The 27,076-nt window shown below is 39.4% G+C and overlaps 1 protein-coding gene across 3 annotated transcripts; it reads right to left on the reverse strand.

Annotated features, from left to right (window-relative positions):
* Positions 1 to 1,383: 1,383 nt before the first annotated feature.
* On the reverse strand, positions 1,384 to 26,589 carry RBL1 (RB transcriptional corepressor like 1). Of its 3 annotated transcripts, none has more exons than XM_082773663.1 (22): positions 26,406 to 26,589; positions 26,175 to 26,308; positions 25,286 to 25,486; positions 23,792 to 23,856; positions 23,572 to 23,700; positions 23,279 to 23,439; positions 22,468 to 22,517; positions 20,710 to 20,896; positions 19,157 to 19,323; positions 17,581 to 17,633; positions 16,871 to 16,974; positions 15,885 to 16,022; positions 12,434 to 12,598; positions 12,121 to 12,256; positions 10,336 to 10,602; positions 9,180 to 9,358; positions 7,514 to 7,690; positions 6,931 to 7,002; positions 6,658 to 6,742; positions 4,651 to 4,817; positions 4,060 to 4,224; positions 1,384 to 3,790 (listed from the first exon to the last, which is right to left on the reverse strand). In XM_082773663.1, the coding sequence occupies exons 1-22, from the start codon at positions 26,553 to 26,555 to the stop codon at positions 3,620 to 3,622; spliced, it is 3,123 nt and encodes a 1,040-aa protein (XP_082629789.1). In that variant the 5' UTR covers positions 26,556 to 26,589; the 3' UTR covers positions 1,384 to 3,619. The 3 variants fall into 3 exon arrangements, with proteins under 3 accessions (XP_082629789.1, XP_082629788.1, XP_082629790.1); XM_082773662.1 differs by having other exon boundaries at positions 17,521 to 17,633; XM_082773664.1 differs by lacking the exons at positions 23,792 to 23,856; positions 26,175 to 26,308; positions 26,406 to 26,589 and having other exon boundaries at positions 17,521 to 17,633; positions 25,286 to 25,480.
* Between the last annotated feature and the right edge of the window lie 487 nt (positions 26,590 to 27,076).

Genomic DNA, 27,076 nt, shown 5'->3' on the forward strand with positions numbered 1-27,076 from the left:
ACCTTTTTACAAAGCATAAAGCACACATTAGAAAACAGGGTAAAGAGCAATTATTTCTGTGTAGAGTCTTTTTTTTATTATTGTTATTTTGGGTGGGCTCCATGAAGCCATGCTACAAACACTTAGGCTTGTCTGCCTGAAGGTAGAACTATCAAAGAATTGCTAAATCCACAGCAAAGCAGTCATGACCTGGAGCTTGTTCTTTCCACCTCACCTGCTTGATCCCTGTATTTACATTAGCTAGCTGATGTTCCTGTGACTGAATTCTTGCAAAGCTGTTTTTGTTACTGGGAGTCATGACAACAAAAGGCAGAGGATATTTGCAATCAGTACCTGATTTGGGGAGCAGTGCTGTGGGGTGTACAGGGTGAATTGGGCACCCTAAAACCAAAGCTTCCCTGTTACTCCTGTGTATTAACCTTCAAGGCGAGGCACAGCGCAGAGCCCCGCGCTTATAACCCTGCCAAAGCCTCTAGCTCATGTTCAGCAGGGCAGAATGGCTGGGAACCACATGTGTAATCCATCTCTGCAACTCACCTGCCTTCTGATACTCTTTTGGTCACTCAAAGAGGTCAAAAAAAAATGTAATGCATTTGGTATTTAGATGACTTGTCAAAGCAACATCTTCATGTTCTTCTCTTTATCACGAACTGCTACTTAGGTGATTTAGATTACAATAGGCTTAATTTATTTGTCCTGGAGACAGATTTAAACATGCTCAGCTTCCTTGTTCTGCAATCACAGCACTTACAAACTCACTTGTTTTCTGTGAGTCTTTCTGTGTTCCTAGCTCTTTGTTCCTCAAATGTCAAGTAACCAAAACATCCTGCATGAATCACAGAACTGGAACACAAGAAGAGCATTTCCTAGCACAAAACTAAACTGTGTTTCAGTTTCTATTCCCCACAGTGCTTAATCACACTATGTATTTTCGCAACATGACAGCTTAGTATGCAGATGTGGCAACCTAATATTAATATAATTCTTACAGCTAAAATGCTAGCAGATTTATTGCATCCTCCCTGGTGATGTTAACCTTTCTTTCTCCGACTTTCCGAAATACTCTATTGTAGTAAACATGAAGCTCTGAACCCACTTTAGGCAGTGTTAAGGCGGCGATCTTTTCAGTTAAAGAATTAGTGTGAATCTGTTTGGCTGGGAAAAAACAGTGTCTCACTAGATAGCATGCAGTTTTCAAGACTGGTGCTATAATCCTACTTCTCATTTTACACCCCCTCATTGGCATTTTTATCTGCAAAAGGAAGTTCAAAAAAAAAAAGAGAAAAAGCACAAAAATGATAAAGGTCTTATAGGAACATTACAGGAAATGCAGAAAGAAAACATCATGTGATGAATTACCAGAGGAAACAGAGCAACTCAGGTTAAAATATTTTTGTTTATTATAAAATACATATTTACACGTGAAGGCACTTTAAACCGTTACAAGCATTTCATATAATCCATTGTTTTAGCTGTTTAACAAGTCCAATAATATTTTTCTACCATCACCTAAACAGGTGAAAAAATCTGAACTGTATGCAGTTGCAGTATATTAATTTTTCTAATGAAAAAACACTATGGTTAATGACAACTAATAAGGATTTGAGCACCATCAGTTCTCTACAGTTTCAGAAAATACTGTAACAGTGTGATGAGCATATACATGAGGAGGAAGAGAGATATGTACATGATGTTAAATTACAACCAAATCAAGTACATTCTTACCTTACAATACTGCTGAAAGACTTACGCTGTTAAGCCTTACATCTACCATCCAGAAAGACTGCAATTGTCCATGCAAATAAAGCAGACTCCATGGAAGGCTAAATCAAGATTCCTTATTACCCCCTAATAATGCAGGAGGCTTTTAGGGACAGGATTATAATTTAAATGGATATAGTCATAAGAGCACCAATGAGCAGATAAAGACAGATAGGTTGTTTTTCTTCTACACTGTGTCTCAAGATCTGAAGACAAATATTCAAATAAAATTAAAGGAACTGAACAGAAGAATCTACATTAAACCTAGTCAACTGTGTGTCCTCATACTGCAGCTCTGTATAGTCACAACTTTCAGAAATAAGCGCCTTTTTCTGAAAGTCAAAAATCAAGTATTTAAGTAGTTAACAACTCAAAAATGATTTACAGTTTGTAAACTTGCTATTCCTTGATGAGTAGGGTCCCTGCACATGTACACTTCTAAATACATTTTCCCTTCATCACTGCTGACCAGATTCACTAGCTGAGACTGAGATCACACTAGTATTCTTCCCTGGAACTGTGGCACAGCAGATCCTGCAGCACATATTAAAACCAAACAATGAAGTAAACAGAGCTCTACATACAAGTCCTATGTATTTTTTTTCTCCAGTACAATATACACAAAACAAGTTGAAAAATGCAGTGCTGAGAAATTTCTGTATGTCTCTAACCCTAAATGCAATTATGAAATAAGATCAAAATACTGATTTACAGTAATGAAAAAAAAATTGACTTTTTCCATTTTGGGAAAATAGATCCTATCAAATACTTCAGTGTTAACAGCTTACTTAAAAGAAATAGATCCTGGAATTTACACATTTCCAATGAAACTGAGCCTTTAATAGCTATAAAAACATATATACAAATATGCCTTATCTGATGGGCTTACATTCAGTGTAGATACTACACAACAAGAGACTACAATCTTCAGGAAATAATAAAATGAAGAGATACAATTTGTTAAATGAATTTACACATTTCAACAGCTGTAAGGCTGGCCAGAGCCCAAGCTGTTTTTCACCTGTAACCAACTTGTACTTCTTCATATTTAAGCTACAATTCATATGAACAGCTTCTACAGCAGGGTTGCAAATCAAGCTTCTGATTTGAAAGGAGTAGCTTCCATGGCAGCATTTACTGGCTCAGGATAAAGTTAGTTTGAACTTATTCAGAAAGTTATTTCAGTGCTTTTTCAGATTTCAGTGTCCAATTTAAGCCACTGCTGCTTCTACTTTTTGATTATTGCCTATGTTATTGCAGAAGCTCTCTGATCCAGGTAGCAACATACATATTTGGCGAAGTTCTCATGGGAGATGACATCTCAGTTCAAAACTATTCAGCTCTTACTGAGGCTGAATTATCAATCTGTTCTCCACACCAGTTATTTCACTGTAATGCATAAAATTCCACATTCTTTTAAAAATAAGGCACTTAAAAAGCTTCTTCCCCAAGTACCAAAAGCTTGAGAAAATTAACCGACTTCACTCATTTCCTTACTGTTTTTATTCCAAAACTAACGCCCCTGTTCCCAGAAGCTGAGTTATGCTCAGAAATCAAATACTCTATTAGGTTCAAGAACACCCAACATGGCTTTCTACAGATCACTCATTTGCTAAATCAGCTTGAAGAGAGTACCTTCCAGCATAGCAGGTTCTTTAGGAATAAAGATCATCACCACTTTCATTCTCTGGCATTTACTACTTATCCCTTACTTTTTGCATCTTGCAAAAGTCAGGTAAAAGTTCAATGTTAAACTTCACAGTTGTCTGTACATACCACATTGGAAATGCAAGAAATAAATAGCACAACAGCTGTATCAAGCTCCACAGTTTCTAGATCCCACAGAAAACTGGCAGTTTTAATGATTTGCTCTTTCACTGACAACATCCTGGAGACGTTTAAGTAGAACATCATCGTTTTCCTGGCAGAGTCGCTTCGTAGGGGATTCAGTATCACTATCAATTGTTATTGCTCGTTTCTTACTCCTGTGTTCACCTTGTTTTATCATATTGTTGATATCCTTCAAACTCTGTGATCAAGAAAAAAATTTAAAAACAATGTGATACAAGTTAATATGACTCCATCTGAAACTTGATTTGGTTCTCAATTACCTGAGAACCAAGAAGTTTCTATTTTGAACCTGTCTGCTGAACGAGTGAGGGATTCTACATAAAAAACTCTATCCCTCACCACAAACTGAGAAACTGGTTCGGTGAATCCCCATTCTATTAGAGCACGTTCTAATTATGAGATTAACACTCCCCCAGATCAAACATTTTCAACCCTTTTATTTTCTACCTTGGAAGGGCTCCCATTAAATTTGTATAGTAGTGCAGTTCGAGGTGTCAAGCAAGCACCATTCTTATGAGGCGAAACATAAACTGAGTGCTGTTGAGAGATCCGTCGAGGTGATACGGGCTGTTGCTTAATGTTGGGGAATGGAGACAAAGGAGGGGCTTCCATCTGAAAGAGGACAAATCCTCATAGGATATGAATCAAAAATTACTGAAGAGGTGTAACTTCACAGAAAGACAAGACTAACACGCTTCCAGGTTTCCTTTATAACTCTTTATCCCATAGCAGTTAAACAACTGAGCAAAGGTCTGCCAAACCACAGAACAAGTTTATTTCCCATATGTGTTACACAGATGCTCCACAGGTATTTTAGCAAATGAGTACTGTTACGTAAAGAGGTGTAAACTGAACTGCGTCTGCAGTTTGTCCTTTTGAAAGGCTGTTAAAGCAAGTCCTCATAGCATTACCTATAACTTCACATCTTCTGTAATCATGCTAGGTGAATAGCAATGCAAAATACTGACACAGAGTGCCAGGAAAACCACACTGTGTCTGATTATTCAGTAGAGCAAAACTCCAAAATAGTTTACTTACTACATGATCCTGGTTTGTAATATCGTACTTCAGTGCAAATGATTGTACTCTTCCTACATAGACCGCATTGTAAAATGTAATAAGATCTCCTCTCTCCTCTGTTCCTGACTCACTGGAGTTCTCTGCTGCAGATCTTCCCGAGGAACTACCAGTTTTCGCAGATGAGTCTAACAATAAGAGAAAGCTTCAGATTTCAGAATACAGTATCGGAAAACTTCATTCTTTAAATTTGTATTCAACTGACAAGATCTCATTCATAAACTGACCAATTAATGAGATGAATTCAAGAATCATGCTTGAGCCAAGGGTGCATTGTATGTGGTTATGAGCATTAGAAGGAGTTAAGAATCACTGCTAGCAGGCTAGTGGATTATGACTAAAAAGGCTAGTGCAAATCTTCACTTCTATACTTGAAAACTGTAGCAAAAAAGGGTGGCAGTATCGATCCTTCTTCCATTTTTTTTTGTTTGTTTTAAAGGAGTGAAAGTCATAAAAAGCCATTTTTTTTGCTCATCTTTTTTGGACTGCTGTACAATCTTCATATAGCAATAATCAGGTTAGCCAGTATGTAGAACAACATTAACATGCTCAGAACCTCGACCTTGCCAACACTTCTGCACAAGTGCTATGCAAACTTGCAGCAAAATTTCAAGCAGCCTGACAACTTGCAGCTTTTAGCTTCTGTGAAGTTTTCTAGTGATGAGCTGGCAAAAAAATAGCTTTGTACTCAACTCACATCTACTGCGAGGAAGCCAGGAGACCATCTTTTCAGGCATGTAACTAAATGGATGTTCAGTAGAAAAAGCTGCAGCTGCACAGCAAGTATATTGCTGTTAACTCTTGCCTGCTTAAGCCAGATCCCTACTGAACACAACTCTCTTCTTCATTCCTTCACACTGTTTACTACCAAGCAAAACAAGGGAACACAGAATAAAGCCTCTTGCAATCACTGCAACATGGAAAGAAACATCAAAACCTGCAGTTGATACCCGTAATTCCTTAGTGTGTCTGTCTTGTGTCAGAGCACAAGCACGTGTTCCTGTAAGCTGCTGTCAAAAGAACGTTAATTAACATAGCAAAAAGAGACACTAGTTTCCAACTGATGAAAAAGTCTAGTAGGAAAAGGAACTGAACAACTTTGTAACCAAGTAAACATGTTTGACAGAACACCCTATGGCAGGTACCACTATAGATGCCCTACGACATCCAAGAATTGTGGAGCTGTTAGACAGGATGCTGAACCTACAGATCAGCACTTTCCTGGACCCAGGCAGGACACTGTAAGGTGGCACTAATGGCACTAATACTCATTCAACCAGTCGAATCCCACTCACCATGGGATTTTGCCATATGGAACAGCCTTCTACATTTCTTTGTGTGTCTTGGCTGAAGATCCGTTCTACTCATGGGCTCATACATGGGCTTGTGATCTATCCTTTTACTGACAAGTCAGTAACAATGGGCATGGAACAATTTTCATACTTCTCGAATCCTATTTTTATCTCTTTCTTCTCTAACCCACAGCAAATAAAATATCAGCTATTTAAAAGAAATCTACTTGTATATGCAAATTTTGGTCTAAGACAGCCACTATTTTCTGGAAAAAAGTAGTCCATATTTAAACCTACAGAATAGGCGATAGCATATTAGAAAAAAAAATTGTCATAATATTCAGATACTGTTCATCTTTCTTTGTTAAATGGTGTTGCTGTCCACGATGAACCATAGTAACACTGATACAGTAAGGAAATGCTTCAGTATCAAGCTATCAGATTTAAGAAAACAAAATAAAACATTTGTTCCAACTGGAAAGCATATTTTTGATATCTAACAAACAGTAGGGCTGCTGATAAAGTATATTTATCAGTATTTTCAACAATACATTTATTTATTTTAAATGCATTTTAAAATCTAAAATTTATTTCTCTTGTCATTATTTGACAGTTCAGTTCCTTAAAAACATGCAAGTACATTTTTAAAAATGCCAAATTACTTTGCTGTACCTACCTTCTGTCATCTCTACATCTTGGTTTTTATTTTTGTCCGAAAGGACATCATCAGAATAATTTCTCAACAAAACACTCCTATAAACCTATAGAACACAGAGGGAAAAAAACGTTCTTAACAAGGAAAACGTGAAAGTCAGAGTAGATTATATCCATCTGAATAAGAACGAATCTAATTTTGAAGTTGATTCGATTTTTCCATTATCATCATAAACATTTGAAAGCCACCTCTTTCTGATACTTATATGAAGGAAAGGTTATATCATTTACTCACATGGCTGTTTGCTTGCGGCTGATTTCTGTAACTTTTCATTATGTCCTGAAAAGTTCTTTCCTCTTTGGTTACCTGGAAAAGAAAAAGGCTATTGAAGACCAAGTGCAAGCAGAACGATCAGGCTGCTCAGGTCCAGTCTACTCAATTAGCTTCCCTCTATATAGCCTTTTCATGAGCATTAATATGGTGATGGGATAGTTCTGAAGATGGGAATATGAAAAAACACACATTCTTCATGTTTAAGCATTCTTTTTTTTCAGCTAGTAAAGCCTTTTTTTTGTTTTGTTTTGTTTTGCATAAGATACTTAAGAATTATTCGTTTTCAAACTTTTCTTCCAGTGATACTGAAAATTAAAGAAGGGAAGCATTATTACACCAGAAGACATTTGTGAATTTAAAAACTGGACCTCTTAACTTTTCTAAGTAGAAAATGAGAAAATCCTGAACAAAACAGCATACATATAATTTCAGCTGTCTTTCATGTGTCAAAATTGTTCGTTTGTAACTGGATGGATGAAAAAAAAAAAGTCCTATTTACGTTTTCAACTGAACTAAACTCAAGTTTCCTAAACCTGCATGTTACCTTTGCCATGATATAAAAGGCACAGAGAAGGAGCTGGTCCAAATGTCTGTCCTTCATTAGATCAGCACAATGAACCAATGTGAATTCAAAACACGTCCATATCTTCCTGCGCAAGTCATTGGAGACATCCAATTTCAAGCACAGATCACGCAAGCGCACACTTGCCAGATGATAAACCTGGAAGAGAAAGACATGCAATTAAGAGTCAAGCCTGCTGATCTTAACCTAGTCTGCAAAAATGAAAGCTCTCACCAAAGTATAACTGTTTTATACTTCAATACTTTGTTTTCACAGAACTTCCCCCCCCCTTTGCCCAAGTCAATGTCTCCAAATATTAAACTGTCAACTCTTCAAATGTTGGATGCTTATAGAAAATCTAATTAAAAACATGATGACTATGCCTTCTATAATACACTACTCACTTACTATAATGGAACAGTTATGACAAGCTAAAAGGGACATGCTTTAATTACAACTAAGTATAATCTTATATTTTTAAGCTGACAGATTTTTTTCCCCATTTTGATTACCAAAAACCTGTTTCAAAATCTGAAATAACTATCAAGTGCAACATTAACATTCTTCCATTTATTTCAAAAGTTCTCACTTCATTGATAGTAATTAGGTACATTCTTTATGTTCAACAGCAGGAAGAATTCATCTTCATTTTCACTTGTTCTATGGAGCAGGAACAAGAAATGGAAGCAGGGGAAATCTATTATTATTGTGAATGTGTTGATCACTATAATGAAAAGGTAAAATTTGTCTTCAAAAGAATTCTAAAAGAAGACTTTTGTTCCTCCTAAGAGGAATGTTGCCTACCACAGTTTTTCAAATACATGGCTACAGCTGAAGTATTTCCTTGCTGAGATTAAAGCTTCCAAAAAGCAGTCCATGTTCATGCCTAGCAGCTAGCTAATCAATTCTTAATCAGTTCTCAGAAAAAGAGAGAGACTTACTATTAAAATAAAAGAACCAACACTTCAGACACAGGATGTGGCTTTCAAGTGTTTCCGGGAATGAGTTTCTGTACATACAGATACCATAAAGGTGAAAACTTCTGAAAATAACTTCTCTTGTAGCCAATAAAAAAGTTTCTCTCAAGCACCCAGTTCTTAACCTACTCTTTTATTCCTCGTTGTTTCAAGAATTTATTTTTTTCTAGAAACTTTCAGATAGCATGTTATTCGACACTGATTTTTTGAGGCTCCATGCCGGCAAGATCAGCACTACTGGGCAAACCTCAGAAAACTCCAAACAAGAGAATATTGTACAAGATACAAAACAATTCAGTTTTTAATGAGCATGACACAGGAGAGTAATCTCATTTTTGGTATATCTAACCCTTGCAAATGTGGGAGGCAATAAGAACAAATGAGGTAATTAAAAACTGACAAAATTTCCTAGGTAGTTACAGAAGCTACTAAAGAAAGAGAAGAAAAACGAAAAATTGAAACATCTAATGAGTCGGAGGGAGGGCTGGAACAATATGGGAAATTGAATTCTCTGCAACATCTTTTCTCTTCTCCTCGCAGCTACATGAGAATTGTTCATGCCAAAGGAAAGGTACGTGAAGACTGAAAAGTAATACAATGTAAATTGCTCAAGGATTTTTAGCATGGTCACAAATAGAAGTAAAACACAACTTCCTAACAAAGATATTCACCTTTCTGTAAAACAGTGCCAAGGATCCAGTTTTCTTTGGTTTGCTTCCTGATGACAGATGCCCTTCTTGTACTTGGCTCACCTGGGGGTGGTAGGGAGCCTGAGCTTCCATTTTAGGTGGCTGACCTAAGTTCATGGAAATGGGTATCAATGTGATCCCACCCATTTCATGCGCAATACCTGGAGATGATAGAAAATGATGATGATCCAGAAATAAACTGCTTGCTGCCACCATGCTGCATAGTTAAATTGCAAATCCTAAACAAATACTTCATACTGAAGACATTTCATCCTTCTATATTGGATGCTAAAAGGACGGAGTCTTCAGAAATTACTAAAAAATACATTTCTGGTAATGCTTAAAGGAAGAAGATAATTGTGAATAGCCATTTCTAAAACTATCTAAAAGTACAACGTTGACAAGAAATTGCAGTCTCTGTAGTCAGTGTACCACTCTTTTGGGGAAGATGGGCATTCCAGTTCGTTTTTTTGCTGTTATTTGGCAAATCTAACAGCACATTATATACAGTCCATATTAGTTTGTGCAGTAGTTGTAGTCAAATTCTCTTGCTGAAAATCTCCTTAAGCATTAAAAGTAGAGAATTTTTCAATCCATCTAAATATACTTAAGACACAGACTTTAAATTCAGAAAGGCTACAAAACTAATTTCTCATGTATCTTTATCAGAACTAGTCAAGCATCAGCCAGCTTCAATAAAACTTTAAAACCACACTATTTTGCTGATACTTATATGTAGCCCTTACCCAGTAATTTCAGAGTATTTTTAGATTATAATAGACTAAAAAGTATTTTTAGATTATAATAGACAAAAAATAAATGAATCAGTATTGGAGTTGAGAACCAAAGTCACACTTAATCTGTCATGAGGTGTAATTGGAAGAAGGAAGAACTCCATAACTTTTTTTGCAAGTTGGAATCCTCAGGACACTTGTCAGATATCCGATCAAAACACAGAATGAGATGTTAGTATAAAAACTTAAGTTTTGCTATTGTTTGTTTTGGTTTTTAATAAAGTCATTTATGCTCTTTTAAAACAGAAAAAGTGATACGTGTTCAAGATGCATTGTCAGTCTACATGGATCTACAAGAGCAAGCAAAACATCTCATACGGAAAGAAACCAGAAAGAATTCATACCATGCAGTGGGATAGTAACCTTCTGTCCTGCTTTTCCTGGTACTGTAGCTGTTGTCATGGTCAGTACTGTTTGCCCAGGAGAAACTGATATATTTTCAGTAGCAATGCTTGATGCTGGAGCAATTGTCAATTTAGTTCCCTCAGTTAAAATCTTTTCCATCTGCATTTCTTTGGGACTGTCATCTCCAAAGAGTCTTCTCTTAGCACTTCCTGCTGTAGGGGAACTGTAGCGCTCATGAACAGAGATTGGTGACAATGGCTGCATGTCTAGTATGCAAAGAAGAAAAAAGATCATCTTCAGAGCAGCTGCTGAATAAGGATTCTTCTCCCCAGGAAGAGAAAAAGCTATTCTCTTAAACTACAAAACCAGAGTGCAAGAAATTGTTTCTGATTAAGAAGTAATCTCACCACTGTTCTTAGGCAATATGAATAATGACTATACTCCTTTAACTCTCTCCTTTTACTCTGTAACAGAGAGTTTGGTTTTCATAATCTGTTATTAACATGAAAGAAAAGATTGACCAAGCTATCAGTGCCACTTGTGGGCATACCATTTTCTATCAAGCCGAAGCCTTCTGGCTAACTAGCAAGGTGAAACCAATTCAAGACGTTACTTCCAGTCTGCCAGGATGGTCTTCTCAGTATCAGGAGCACATAAACATTTCCAATCCCAACCATTTTCAATCTGAAGTTAAGAAGAGCACTTGGTACCAGGTTCTCATACAAGGCAAGGCCTCAAACACTCCTACACTTCTACAGGATACCATCTCCAAGTTGCTTTCCCTTCTATTGAACAACTCACCATAACATCTACAACTGCTTATACATCACTTTCCTAATGCACTTGAGTATTAAAAAAAAAAAAAAAAAGTTTTGAGTTTTGTAATGTGATTTGCCAGACAAACACAAAAGGAGACAACATCACAATTCATAGTGCACAAGCAAGAACTTATGAACTATTGTTTGGGATACAATGAAAGCAGCAATTCCTAGCTACTGAAGTGTGAAAAAGCAACAACTGTGCTGCCACTGCTTCTTCACCCTCACCCTTAAGAAACAGTTCTACGCCAATACCTGGAAATCTGCAAAGAGCAAGGCAGTTCTTCAGAGGAAAAGAGTATTGCAGACAAATTATTGTCTTCCCCTCCTGCAAAAGAAAGTTCTATAGGAAGAGGACTAAATGCAGCCCTAATCATTCTGTAATGCAGTAACAAGAGGTGCCAGTGACAACCACCACTGGTCAAGGGTTAAAAAAATAAAAAAGCAGTGACAGGGAGAGCGGGGCCCGATGGATCAGAATAATGAGAATGCTACAGTAGTTAGTGCTATCAAAAGTGCTGGAAACTGCAAAGAGGAGGTTATACTTTAAAAAGAGACACCAAAAATCCAGTCCAATTCAGTGAGACAATAAAAACAACAGCAACCACACACACACACCAACAAAAAAATCTCAACAACAAAAAAAACTCACAACCAGGGAAAAATCTGACCAGCCAAGGACAATAAGCTACCAGATGACATCCTACCCCAAGAGTAGGGTAACCATCTTGCATCAAAACAAAGGCAAGTTCTGCGCCAGTTCAGACATGAAGCGTTATTACCAATGACTACTGCTGGTAAAACACATCAGTGGTTTGACTGGACACATCTAGACTTTTTCTAGATGAACTGAGACTGCACAATTCTGAATGCTTAATTCAGATTCAAGACTGCTCAATTATGAAGTATTAAAAAATCCCAATCCAAATCTGCATGTTCAAAATATATCAGAAACCTTAAACATACCCTTTCTTAAAGTTCCACCAAGATCTGTCCGAACCTCTTTAACTCGAGGATGAACTATGGGAGATACTGGCATCATAGGCAAATGCCCAAGCCCACTTCCTCCATTGCTTGCTTCAAAATTACTGGGAAATATTACCTGAGAAATAAGAAATACCAATGTAAGATTAACATATAACTTTCCCTTCATGTCAATGTATTAATAAAAGATTGTTGTTTTCATTTTTTTTTCCTAGCAGATAATGTAAGTGTTGAACAGAGTTCTGTATAACAGCAAGAAAAACATCGTGATTTTTTTAATAAAAGGCTAACATACTTCTTCGCATGTTGGGACCCTGTTTTCTGAAGCCTGGAGAGCACTCCAGAGTGCCGAGTCCCGAGTCCAGGCTAGACTCTCAAGAATTTGTTCCTCAATGCTGTTAAGGTGCTTCACCATGTCTCTGGAAAGTCCTTCCTCAGACCGAATCAGTACTTCAATAACCTAATGGTAACAAGACACACATACAAAAGCAAAGTCATATCACTCATGTTTAACACTATCAAACCACTATTCATTTCAGGATCCTGTTCAAAACCTCTCTTCAATATAGAGCACTCCAGTGTCTTCCTCACCTTGAATCTTCCCAGCCCTCTCTGATTCCCTTATGCAGCCCAGCTCAGAGACACCATAAGAAATTTCATCTCATGTCACATCTCAACAGGCCTTTGTGTCTCCTTCTTTTCCATTTTCAGTACAACTGTGCATGTGTGTTGTGTGTCCATACAAGCAACACAATTTAAAATATCCATCACCCACGGTAAATTTACATGAAATAGAAATGTTAAGCCCATGCATATGCCTTTATTTACTTTTTAAGTACAAATAACTACGGAACCCTTAAGATGGAAATGGACAGCGAGTGTCAACTCAGTGCAGAACAACCCCTCCCTGGGTGCCTTCAGGCCCCTCTCACCACCACCGAGCACACATGAAGCATGTGCAGTGCTCACACCTGGTCAGATACAAATAGTAGCACACCTGAAAGAACCCCAGCATTTAAGCTTTCCCTCCTTTCAAACAAGCAGCCCTTAACCAAAGAGGTTGAAAAACACTGTTTTAAAGTTTAATTTAAGAAGAGGCCTTAACATGTACAAATAAGGGTTGACAAAAGCTGGAAAGGGCCCTTGGAATACCATGATCCATGTGGGAGTGTGGCCATGGGGGTCGGCAAGCCCCATGGTTGGTGATAACATCAGACTCTTAACGATGAGGCCATCAGAAACATAAAAGAGTTTAGAGGGAACAAAGAAGGGTGATTCAGGAGATGCCTTGCCATCTTGGGTTGCTTGTTCTCCAGCCATTAAGGCACGGAAATTGCTGGGTGTTTGATGTTGCTGTTCTATGCAAAGTTGTTTGACCAATGAAAAGTTGTTTTTGAAAAGGACTGCTGTGGGGAGAAGGGTGTAAGAGGGGAGCCTGCCCTCAAGAAAAAAAAAAAAAAAAGGCTATATGATATAATGAAGTTATATCATCAGTAAAGAAGGAATGAAAAGGAACAGGCTAGCAGAATGGAGACCAGGATGGGAACAGGCACACTGATCGCCTCATGAAGATAGGTTCGGCCAGACTCAGCAAATCGCTCAGAGGAGCTCGTGCAGAAAGTTGCTGGAAATGGGCACACTGGAGCTGGGAAGAAACTCAAGCTGAGAGAAGCAGACCCGCACACACAACTGCCCCTCACATAAAGTTGTGCATTATGGGGAATCATACGTCCTTAGGAACAAAGACTGTCCTGGTAACCTTGCAGCTTATTCTTCTTATTAACAATCAGACAGTTTATGAGCCTGAAACATGGGACCAAATTGAGGTCAAGGTGTGGGACTCTGCAACTGAAAACGACAAGGTTGCAGTGGGATTGCTCGGCACCTGGCAAGCAGTCCCTGAGGCCTTAAAGAGCCCTGTGGGACCACAGTCAGAAACGTGTGGTTTGCCAGACAGTGAGGGAGCTGCGGGCTCCTTTGCTTATCCGACTGCTACGCCATTGGCCCCTCTGCTGCTACAGCCATCTCAGGCCTTTGCTGTTTCACCCCCTGCTGACCTGGACGTGCCTTTTGACCCGGGCCTCTTGGCCTTCACAAGGAGATGGCTATGCTTTTCTTCGATCTGGGAAGAACGGGATACATAAGGCCTGAAGGCCGACTTGCTTGACAACTTAAAGCAAGACATATTGTTCCCATGACTAGCCCTGGAATTCTCCGGTGTTCGTAATCAAGAAAATGAATGGAAAATGGAGACTGTTAAGTCATGGAACTTAAAGGATTGTTTGTTACCTTTCCTGATTGTACATATGTATAGGTGTACTTGGGTTTAGTACGTAAAAGCAATGTTCTGTATATTTAGAAGGTTCGATGTTCATGTGTGTGTGCTGGTAGAGCATAGACTCCCCACGCACCCAGCACCGTTTACTTGTCTTTTAAAAATATTACTAAATTCAGATTGAGTTGAGACTTCATTTATAACAACAGTAAGTCGTTAGATATCTCAAAAAACTGTAAGCATAAAAGGATCAAACTGAATCATTTGGATTAGAAATTAGAGAGCGATTGATTAAGAATGTATAGGTGCTATATTTGTGATGTACCGCACCTGTGCTGCACTTAGACCTCCTTAGATAACAGGAGCCCCTCACGGTTCAGACTTTAACCAAGGGGTCAGAGATAAGGAGGACTGCTTAGAAAGGGACAAGATAAGGAATGTTAAACATACAAGGCCTCGAGATAACAGGAGCCCCTCAGACCCCAAGAACCAGATCAAAACAACCTTATGGCCCAGATTGTGACCAAGGCCTCAGAGAGCACACGCAAAGAGACGAGGCGAAAAGTTCAACCCTGATGAAGACATCTTACTTCATCCCCATGACCCTCAACGCCCACCACCACAAGGCACTGAGCAAGAGCAGACAAGAGGAATTTATGGAAATTACTTCTTGTAGCTAATTTTAATACTAAGCAGGGACAAGTTATGCATATGTATAGGCATGTTGGGAAACTTCATGCATATGTAACTCTTTACTGCATATAACCGTGGCAAGTTGCTGCATTAGGTGCACACGACTTTGGTGGGACTACCCCCCTTGCTGCCCAGCGCTGAATAAACATACCTACTTTACAATCATACTGATTGTGGAGTCAGTTTTCTGTGAATCAAAACAAGTTCAAGAATAGAAATTACATTGGGAGCAAAGGGGAAATGAGTTTAAAAAGAGCAAAAATAAGAGAGCAGTCAGGAAAAGAGATTTTATGCTCTATTCTGTAAAACGAGAGGAAAAGAAATTTTAGCTGTACAAGCCTGTGGTAAGTAGTGGTACTCAAAAGCAACTAAGAATATTTTTGCTATTTTACCAGTAATAAGCAGAACTAGGATGCAACCAGTCCTACAGCTTGCAGTCAATAAATACAAACATTATTAAAACATATGTCTGAATGCTTTAGTCTACTAAAAGTTGTGTGTGTGCATGTGTATATATGTAAACCAGAAGTTTATCAACAGCATGTTACCATTAAGTACCATTTACAAAATGGTTTTATTGCTTTAAATTTCATCTTCAACTCAAGCATTACACATTCCAGGTAATATTAAAGACAGACAGAATTTAGAACAGGCATGAGACATATTAACATCTGTCCTTCTCCTGTGTGGCAACGTAGGAAGGAAGAGCATCATCCCTTGAGACTGTCAATCCAGTAACATGCCATTTTGAACACAGATTTAGACAATATGTATTTACCTTATAGAAATAGAATGGCCTGAGGTCAAGTACTTCAATTATCCAGGGAAAGGTACGAGGTGAGCTATATGCAAAAAGCACAATCTCCAAGCAGCATGCCATGAGGGAGCGGTGAAAGACATCTTGTTCCAAGAGAGCCTGAAGAGATTACAGAAAATGTCAGTAATCTGAGGTTAGGGAAACAGAGGCACGTTTTTTTTAGACAAAAAAAGCCTTCTAGGCAGAATTAGAGTCATCTCAGGAAAATCCATCTTACATAGAACTTTTTTTTTTTCATTTGTTTTTTTGAAAACATACAAGTCCTTCTTAGGGGAGAGCAGGAAATATGGGCTTCTCAGGAGATCTAGGATTAAAAAAAATCTCAAAAGATACTTAAGACTTTGCCACATATAAGAAAATTCACAGAAGAACTCTGAAAAACATTTAAAAATGCAGACAAATAATGCAAGCTTTGCTCTTCACAGTCAAGCCAGAAAGTGACTACGGGAAAGTAGATCCACAGCAGCACATCAAGTCCTTAGACTATTTCAGTACTGTGCCATTTGAGATTGAGTTATTGCTTTATTCTACCTCCACAATCTCCTCTTTTTACATGGAAGTTTACACTGGAAGTAGATTAACGTTTTGAAAAGCATCACTGTTTTCGTACCACGGTCAAATCAATTGTGTCCGTATTGTGAGTCACAATGCGGATCAAATATGTTGCTGTCTAACATGAAATATTGATATTGTTAATGGAATAAAAAGAAGAGAATAAAAATTATCTGCCCTAAAATTAATGATTCTGGAAATAAACACAGGTTAACATAATTAATAATGACAGATTTATACCATTTTCAATAGTAGTAAAAACTATATTTAGGCACCTTACATATACTTTCATTAAAAATAACAATGTATACAGATTGTCAGCAGACTGATCTGTTCAGGAACTGTCTGAACATATTCCCCTACAAATTCTACTCTTCTGCTAGTTCTTTACTTACAGTCATGTCCTTCCCATGTAGTCTTCGTGTTTCTTGTACCATTATAGTCTCCAAGATTTTATAATACAAGATCTCTGCCAGTTTTAATCTGTTTACAGCAAAGTCTGAAATTTAAAACCAAAACTGATGAAGCCCTATGCTGTTTCCACAAACAGCCTCAGACTAAATTGACTTGTACTTGGACTTCTCTAACAAAATAGTAAAGTGTATAGATTTTCCAAATCCAAACGGTATGCTTAGAAACACACTAGTCATAAGAGCAGCACACAAATCTAGAAACATTTTAAACAATTGTGTATTTTCATATTTCTAGCGAAGTCATTCTGCAAACAATTGCAATAATAATTTTCCTATTTGTATTTCATTTCCTTTAACTTTTAGATTTAAGACGAATGCACACTTAAAATTTTTGATAAGATATTTATAGATTCAGTGCTGTCTTGGTTATCCCATTTTCAACTGTAACCTTGTTTTTATTTTTAATAAAATTTTATTCTTTATAGTATTCTGCTTGACAGCAACGATTTTCTGTTTGGAAGTGTTTGTTAAAATAGCTCCACTGTATTAAGTAGTCATATGATAGCATATATATTCATTTTATTTGCCCTCATTTAATATTTTGAAACATCCTGTGCATTTCAAGTTCATACCTATATGAGATCCTGGTTGTTCATCTGTTGGCTGAGTGTAGCTGCGACAAAATGTCTCACCTATTTCTTTCACTCTGTTTGTAATGCTTTCCATAGGGCTGCGTGCACAAGACCTAAAGCAGAACACAAAGAGAAAGCCTTGTTTGTATAAGAAAATATCCTGCCTGCATAAAAAAATAATAATAATAATTCTTAAAAAATCTAATTTTACTGAGCTTTCCTCATCAGGCAATAACGTGTATTACCGTGAGCAACAGAAGAAAACATAAAATACAAAGAAAGATTCTCTCCTGTTTTCCTTTCCTAAGAGAGCCTACGTAAATTTGAGAGCTCTTTCTGAACATTTCCGTATTTGGAGCAAATCTGTACTTAGAGGAAAGTGGCTTGCATTTAGGTCAAATTAAGACACTGAGTTATGCTGAAAAGCTAGCGTTGAAATAAATTATGGTTTCATTGAACAAAGCCTTCTAATTAAAAGTTACACTTCCATGGAATTTTTACTTCAAAGAGAAAAATATTTGAAAGCATAGATTATTCCACATAGTCAAAAGCACAGTTATTTCCCATTTCCCCCAATCAGACAATACATATCCTATCATTTGCTGAACTCATATCCAAGGTGAGCAAAGCATTCAACACGTTTCTTATCTGAAGATTACTCAATTAATGTTTCTCCTAGTTTTAACATTTAAAACTTCCTTTGATTTTCTTCCTCATTTTATTGCTTGAATGAACTCAGTTTCATTACAGACAGATATGCCAACATTGTAATATTATTGATTGACATAATATCAAGCAATCTTTAAAAAACAACAAAATAGGAACCTGCAAAATAGAAATGCATCTTGCTAAGAATTTGTAATGCAAACTTTTAAGAACAAGTATTAGAAAGACCTTCAAAACATGTAATTTCAAAGATGAGAACTAAAAGTAGTATTTTCACCTAGTTATGAAGGTTGCTATAAACTATTACTTGCACACATCAAATGTTAAGTGTTAATTCTAAATGCTCACTATTACTGAAAAACATCCAGAGACTTTACAACACTAAAGTAAGGCCATGCTTTGCATGGAATTAGACAAATGCCCAACACCTTTACAATTATTTCACATTACATTTTTACTTGTTACAATCTATGAAGCAACACTCACTGATCTAGTTTTTACTGCTGAATTATTCTGTTTACTCTCATCTGCTTACACACCAAGATTTTTAAGTGCATTTCACTACAGTCAGCATGCAGACATGCATCTAGGAGCCAAAAGTCTAAACTGATTTACAAAACAGGGACTCTGTCCTAGAAATGGTGATCAGGAAAGCCTGAGGTTGTAATAAGTAGTCACTTAATGTATGATTTCCCAGCATCATACAGCGGCTGAAAGAGATGAATGAGATGTTGGCAATATCTCAGGGGTAGGAGGGTCTAGCTCTCCTTCTCGAGAAAAACAGATCATTTAAAAACCAGAATGTTTTACTTATGTTAAGACCTGTTAACTGGAAATAATACAGAGGCAGAAACAAACAAAAAAAAAATCTGCACCAAACAAAAAAGTCAATTTTGAGCAAGGAAATAGGCACAAACACGAGAAGATGAATTTTCACTTGTATGAGAACAATCACAGTGGATGTACTTACTCAAAAATAGTGATCAGTTGTTCACTCGGTGCATTTTTCAGTCCAGCCACAATATTCTGTAACCGACTCACACTTTGTGTGGCTGAAGCAACAGGAGTGATGACAGCTTCCTTTTCTCGTAGGTATCTTCTTCCAGTCAGAGGAGTTGAAGGTGCAAATGACCTTTTCTGTGAGACAGAAAAATAAGCAATAAAATCAGTCAACAGTAATGTTTCAAAAACATGATCTCATGCAAAATCACTTGAAAGATTAAAATGATGCTACTAACATACTACCTGAAGGCTGCCTGTGGTCTCAGAACTCACTAAAAAGTAGTTCAACTATAACAAATCTCCAGGTAGACAAAAATAAAGATTTTTTTTTTTTTAATAAAATCTAGAAAAAAATGGGACTTTATATCTTAAAGTCTGTATTTCTGCTTACTTAAATACTGGAAAATACAGAGCAAGAAAGAGGAAGCACATGCTTCCATTCAAAACCCCTGGGTTAGTTGGGTGACATGGAATAAGTGGCAGAGCTGCCTGGGAGAGGGTCACAGGAAAACATTCTTTGTGAAACGCCGTTCTGGTGCACCTAGAACCCCCTGTAACAGAAGTAATGAAATAAAGTATTTGGTTTTGAATCAGAACAGACCGCATTTTGAAGATACAAGGAAAAAAATGATGAAAAGTTAGGCCTGTAATCAGCACACATAAATAGCAACAAGGTCATTTTTTTTATACTACAGAAACTGGAGTTTGAAACTGATAAACTCATTCCAATCTACCATGTTTAGTTTGCTTGAATACGAGATACTTGGGACAAAAACCTAAACTGTATGATTCATTTATACCAGCAGTAGCATCTTTTAATAAGCATGAGTATTTTAATTGGTGTGAAATGGTAGTTATCAAACAGCATGAGCTCCTGTCACACAGCCTGGCACACTTTTTTTCCTTATTCAATTTCAAAAAGTTATTGATTGAGTATTTTCCCATACACCAACTTCATTAAGTACATTTTACATTTTTTAAACATAATGAAACACTACCTCTGCTTATAGGCTACTTTTTGTAACAAAATTACAAAGAGTGAGGCTTTGGTGGGTTTTATGTCTTGAATATAATCTTTAATTGAATAGTATACAAGTTATCTTTTCCTGTTATCAAAAGGAAACATCAGGAAAACAAGTAAATTAACCCAATGTAAAGATTTCATGGTGTTCTTACTGGATACAAATTAAGTCTGAAATAACCCTAAGTCCATATAGTTAGGTCTCAACTACTTACAGATTTTTCTTGGACATTAAAAATACTAACTCACACAGAAATGCTCTCATCCTGCTTAAGGAGTAGGTATTTACTGAATTACATACGAAAGAAGAAACTGCCATTTCTCCTTAGCAAAACTGTCCACTGAAGCCTGCAAATGTCACTCCTTTCTCTCAGTAAAATGTTCAGCTTTTCAGCTGAAATGCAGCTTTTCAAAGTCATCTCATGGATTCAGATTGCATATAATGATGAAAAAACTTGACAGGAGTACTCCGACTGAAAATGACAAGTTAGATGAACCACCTTTTCAAAATGCTGCTGAAGATGACACTCCACATGAGCTCTTGCTGCTGTTTTCCCTACAGGCATATCTGCAGGAAATTTCCGAGGAGTGCCTATTTCTTCTTCAGCATCTGCTCCTAGGAAAACTCTCTCATCAAAGTCACCCACTGTTAGAACATACTCTTCATATTCTTTATTCAGCGCTTTGCTGGAAGAGAAACCAAAGCATTACATCAAAAGCTAAGCTGCTGAAGAAACCAAAAATATGCCAGTGGGGCTAAAATTCAAAACTGAAACCACACAAGCTCAAAGCATTTAACTCTTTCAGACACGGTACTGCTTGTACAGGAAGCTTCACTCCCATCAGTAATCTGCTCGTGCACATCCTCGCCTGCCTCATCACCCACCACAAACCTCCCCGATCCCTGCAGGGCCTGCTCTGCTTCCACCAACATTTAGCTCTCACTAAGTAGAGGAGAAACAACTTGGCTTCCACCCCAGTTGCAAATAAAGTGGTTTTGAAGTATTCAATGGATCAAAAGTTAAATCTTTGCATATGAAGAGCATGCAAACTGGTTGCATTAAACTAACTAAGTTTGAGCTCTGCTTCTGCCACTTGGTATTCGGCTATTTTCATAATGGCATACACGAAGGGAAATTTAATTCCTACAATCACCACTGACATGTGATACTGAACTTTATCTTTTTTCCAGCTAACCCATCTGTAAAATAGTTTAGACAAAGAAACAGGCTTCCATGTTTCCTCAGATGTTGTTTACAAAAGAATAGGGAATACTATATTATTCTACACGACAGTAGTTATTAAATTACTAGTATTCCTATTCAAGTAGAAACACTAAGAGGAGTTCATATGGACCATAAAAATACTGTTTTCTATCTAAAATTGAGGGTGTCATCCACAGTGTTAAAACAACTGAGTCATTGCTTGTAATTCTTAGAAAGCAAATCGAAGAGTTAAAACCTCACTTTGCAAAAGCAAATGATTAGGTAATTTTTGGAAAAGGCAAAAAACTCTTTACAGGATCCAGAACAAAGCAGCTGCTGTTCATCTTTTTATTTAGATTAGCTTTGAGGAGTGAATTCAATAAGTTTCTGAAACAACTGTATTTGCCTCCCACTGATTTTTTTTTTTTTTTTTGTGGTTTGGAAGAAAAAAAAATCTATTGAAAAGAGAATTGCCTTTACAGATTTATACACTCAACTGGAGACTGATAAACAAGTCCGAATACTTCCCTACTCAGGTATAATATTTGATGGTATGTACAGGGTATGTATAGAAATACATCCATGAACTTCAGACTCAAGGCTTTGACTTGCATTCGACTACTCAAAGGTAACAGCTGACAGAAAATCAGAATCCTAGAAGGCTGGAAAAGACCCTAAAGATCAAGTCCAACCATCAACCTAACACTACCAAGTTCACCACTAAACTATGTCCCTTAATGCCACATCCATGTGTTTCTTAAATATCTCCAGAGATGGCAACTCTTCCACTTCCCTGGGCAGCCTCTCCCAGTGCCTAACCACCCTTGTGTGACCTGACATTAAGGAAGAAACCCACAGCCGACCCTCTGATATTTGATGCATCTCAGGTCCAGAATGCATTTTAGGCAAGTAACAGCAATGGTTGTCAAGTCATTACAAGCAGCTAGTTATGATAAAACGAGGGCACAGGAAAAACTGAGATTTAGTATTCAAAGACACATACTTTAAAAATGAAACCAAAGCCCACAATTAAGAATGTAAGCTATAACTTACTTATTTTCTGTAAAATTGCAAAGATCCAATAGACATTCTCCTTTTAAGATCTAAGAAAACAAACAAACAAACAAAAACAGAAATATCTTACATAATAAAATCAATAACATAATAATCGTAATAAAAACAATGTGAGCAATGTGAGAGCATGATGGCTTCCACCTAAATATAAATGAGATTTAGGAGCATAATTGGATTCTTTTGTGTATACCAAAGCACTACAATGCAATTAGCAAGACAATCAGACAAGGACAAAGCTCTAGAAAAACTAATTTCTCAGAAATAGCACTGCTATTGGAAATCTGTTCCATTGGCAGGTTAGGGACCAGATGAATGACTACATAAACATTTCCACAGAACTTGGAAACGTTTTCCAGTATCAAAACCAAACAGAACAGTTTGTCCAACTGCAATCTTAACCTCTTAATTCCAAAACATCTTGCTTAATTCCAATACAAGTGCTAGGATCCAGACTATCATTATGGTTACTCCACAAAAATTGTTTCACAGGGTAAGATTTTCTTCAGAAAAAAAAAAAGGCTATCATCCATGACCCAGTTTTCACACTGCCAAGAAAGCAAAGATTCTTCACTGATGTAAAAAGCCAAAACAGAGAGGACCGTACAGAACGTAATCCAAAATGAAAGCAAATTCTGCTCCTGCTAACATGCACACAAAGGAAAGCTGAACCAGACCAAGTTCATTTGCCTGTTACTGCACTTTTCATCAGTACCTGCAGGTTTTAAACAGTTTCAAGACGGGACCATTCATAAGAGCACTATCACACATCCTTAAAAGTAGTAAGATGTACCTTCCTATCAAATAGTTTTGAGATGTATGGTTTAAAGTAGTGTTCCTTTATTCCTTTTGCTTCTACTAAAAGCCCATCATGCAGCTCACACAGCGTGGCAATAATGCAAGGAGGATCTTCAGAGACTTTGATCTCTGTTGCATGGAAGTCCTCTGGTAAGCCTGAGAAGGAAGGGGAAGGGGGGGGAAAAAAAAAAAAAAAAAAAAAAAAAAAAGACAACCAACCTTCAACTTCACTTAAAAGAAATTAAAAACCAAGCACATTTGATTTTAAATAATCTGTCATCACCATACCTTTAAACGATGGATTTAGCAAATCTCTTCTATTTGGACACAAAAGGGCATTTGCGAAGACCAGGTCCAAGCAGCAGAGAAGCAAATGATAGGAATTTACTAAATCGTCCCCAATCATACGGAAATTACCTTTAAGAGACAGCATATCACATCAAGCAACATAACAGAAGTTCATAACTCCAAATGCACACAAAACATGCAGCTAAAATAGCCAGCCTACCCTTAGTGTACACAAAGAGAGTCCAACAGAAGTTGAAGAGATCTTTAACACTGCATGGCACCCGCCTGTCAATGAGGAGGAGGACAAGAAGTCAGTCTCCAGGTTCAGGAAGCTGAAGCTTGTTACAAGGTAAGAATTTCATTCCATTTCCTTGCTCAAAGCAAGCTGGAGCGACCACCTAACAATTTCACACTCAGACACACCGTAAGCTACATGTGCATATTTCAGCTTTCATCGTCTCCTGTATAGCTCTACAGGGCTTTCTGCACAGCATCATTAACCTTCCAGCCCCTTTTTGAGCTAATGGTTGCTGTTGGTCTGTGACCCTGGACATACCATTTTGATAGTGCCAGGACTGTAACAAAATTCTCCTGGAGCTGCAGGCAGTGAGATGCCCAGGACAATACAAATTACAGTGATTATTTTCCTAAATATTTCACTATAGCATCAAACACCCCTTCAAAACATGCAGCTACAGCTTGTGTTACAGCTCTTACAGTGCAAAATGTTTGGAGCAGAGACTATCCAAGGCCACAGAGCTTGAACACCAGGGAAGAGATTATTTAAGACACCCAATGCAGAAGCTAATGGAAAGCTAAAGTTACAGTAACAAACACTGTTCTGATGAAGGCACATTAACAGGGCATACAGATGAAATTTCCCCTGATACAGATGCAGCAATGCCCACAAAAGCATCCTTTCTGTTTGTAAGTAAGGAGCTGCACTAGAGCATTTTACCACAAGTTATCCCCCCTCACATCCCAAGGACACACAAGTCAGCAAAAATCGCCGGCACAGGCCCAGCTCAGCTCCCTCATTATCAAGGTTACATCCTCACTGTAAAGCTGCCAGAGTCAGCCACACGGTCAGCAGAGAACATGGACAAGTCCCTTTAATTAAAAGTACCCTGCATCTGGAAGACACCACCACCAATTACTACATTTGTCATAAAAATGACATAAGAACGAGTACATTGGCTGTAATTTTCTCCCATTTACGTGTTAACGCTCATTTGTGTTTCTGTGCTCACCTGACTGAGCGTGTTAAAATCATGCTAAAATCACAGTGATGTGGAAGGCCTGCTGATGCTTTCCCATTCGGTACAGCTACATTTGCATGGGGGGATTAGGTCACAGTATCAACTACAAGTCTCTTGCCACAAAAGAATATCCCCATGCTAAGCGCTGTGACGGTCTGACTGTATCTCAAGTTGATGCTTCACTCTGCCTCTTCCACCATGCAGAGCCATGCTCACTAAGGGCCAGGTCCTGCATTCACAGAGAACTGCGTAAACAAGCGCCAGATGCAAAGCTCTGCTGATACGAGCTGCGCTCCACCACAACTAGGGATCTTCCTCTATGCACATTTCAGAATCAAGGCCACGACACGAAGCAGCCCTATCGCTTTAGTACTTTACCATATTCTTTAAAAGCATAAATAGTGGTCTTAACATTTGTAAACCTCTTGAAAAGTCACATGAAACCTCAAAAATACCTCTGCTTCCTGCTTCGTTGTGGCTTAGAAGTTTCTTCAAAAGGGTTTTGAAATACATCCAAAAATATTGGCTCAAACTTCTTGAAGATCACAGTTGACACTTCAAAGTTTCTCTCCAGCCTCTCTACTCGCTCACGGAATTCCTGTGGTAGATTTGACATGTCCATCCACTTCTTCATTTTGCTGAAAAACTGAATTAAACTTAAAAGAAACAAGAAAATATGTTTATTTTCAGCTTCACCTAGCTTTCTTTATTCTGAATTTTGATAAAGCCAAGAACGCATCACATTTACTCCTTACTGACTACTTGGTTTAATACATAGGTTTAACAGTTACTTTGACAGACTCTATACTGCAAGCTTTTTGCCTTTTTATCACTCAGGTTCCCCTCCTTGGCTCACTAAGGCACAGGCGTGGGGACGCTGGTTTGCGTTTAAGGGTGTAGAGGCAAGCGTGTGCTGCTTTGGGTGCCAAGGGAAGGGAGGAGAGGCAGGGAACACTCAGACACGAGTCTAAGCCTATCGGAACCACCTACACAAAAACTGTAATTACAGGTGTAATTAAGCCGGCTTCCCCCCCCCAGGCAAACAACTTGGAGCCCCAGCACCCTCCGTCAGCCTGCAGAGCCAAGCGGGGCTGGGAGACCCCTGCAGCACCCCAAACCCTGCCGGGACGGGAGCGCACGCGGTGCAGCCACCAACCCCAAACCCAGCGGCTTGGCCTAAATCCCAAACCAAAGGGGAGTCTCATGGGGATGGGCGAGACAATGCCGGGACGTCCCGTTCGTGGGACGCCCCGTCTGTGGGACGCCTCGTTCGCGCCTCAGTTCACCACCAGAGGAGGACCGGGAGCGCCCCGCCAGGGGGCCGTGCGGGGCGGGGAGGTCAACCTGAGCTTGGCGGAGCGCAGGATCCTGGTCAGCGACACGCAGTTGCCCTCCATCAGGCCGCTCCCCACGGTGGGCAGGACGCTCTTGCGGCAGGCCACGTAGAGCGCGCAGGCCAGCCAGTGCAGCGCTTCCCCCTGCCAAGGCAAGCGGCGCCGCTCAGCGGGGGGGGTGCAGGACGCGAACGCGGCCCCGGGACCCCCTCCCTCCGTCGTCGCCCCCGTCCCGCCCCACCTCCAGGCTGTAGGTGCCGCGCAGCGCCGTGAAGTCGCGCAGCGCCTCGGCGGCGCTGGCCGCGTCCAGGTTGAGCTCCTGGCAGAGCCGCTCGATGGCGGCGCCCGGCTCGGCGGCCCCCGACGGCGGCGGCGGCTCCGTGAGGGACATGGCGGGCCCGGCCCGGTGCTGCGCTCAGCCCCGCGCGCCAAAAACGGCCCCGCCGGAAGGGAACGGCCCCTTCCGCCGCCGCCGCCGCCGCCGCCACGGGAAGCGGGGCCACGGCGCTGCTGAGGGGGCCTCGGGGCTCGGAGCCCGCCCGCAGCTCCCCGCATCCCGTGCCCGTGCCCCTACCCGTGCCCCAGCCCCAGCCCCGCCGGTACCTGCTCGAGCAGCGGCTCGGGTCCAAGTTTGAGCCGTGCTCAGTTCAGGGAGCGAAGCGCTTCGAGCTCCAGGCAGGAAGGCATCGTGCAGTCGGGGCGCCCGCTGTGCGCTTCAGCACCCAAACGCCAAGCGCTGGGGGCTCGTCGCCCTGTGGTGGGTGCCGGGGGTCACGCTCCCAACCCAGGGCTGAGCCTGCAGGGCCCCGGCCTCGCCGTTTCGCAGCCAGATGGGCCCGGGGAGCGCTTTTTGCACCGTCTGAGGGCTCGTCTGCAGGTGGCTGCTGCGGGTGCGCTGCCCAGTCCAAGCTG

Source organism: Aythya marila (assembly GCF_965140915.1).
Source record: "Aythya marila genome assembly, chromosome: 16".
Taxonomy (NCBI): Eukaryota; Metazoa; Chordata; class Aves; order Anseriformes; family Anatidae; genus Aythya; species Aythya marila.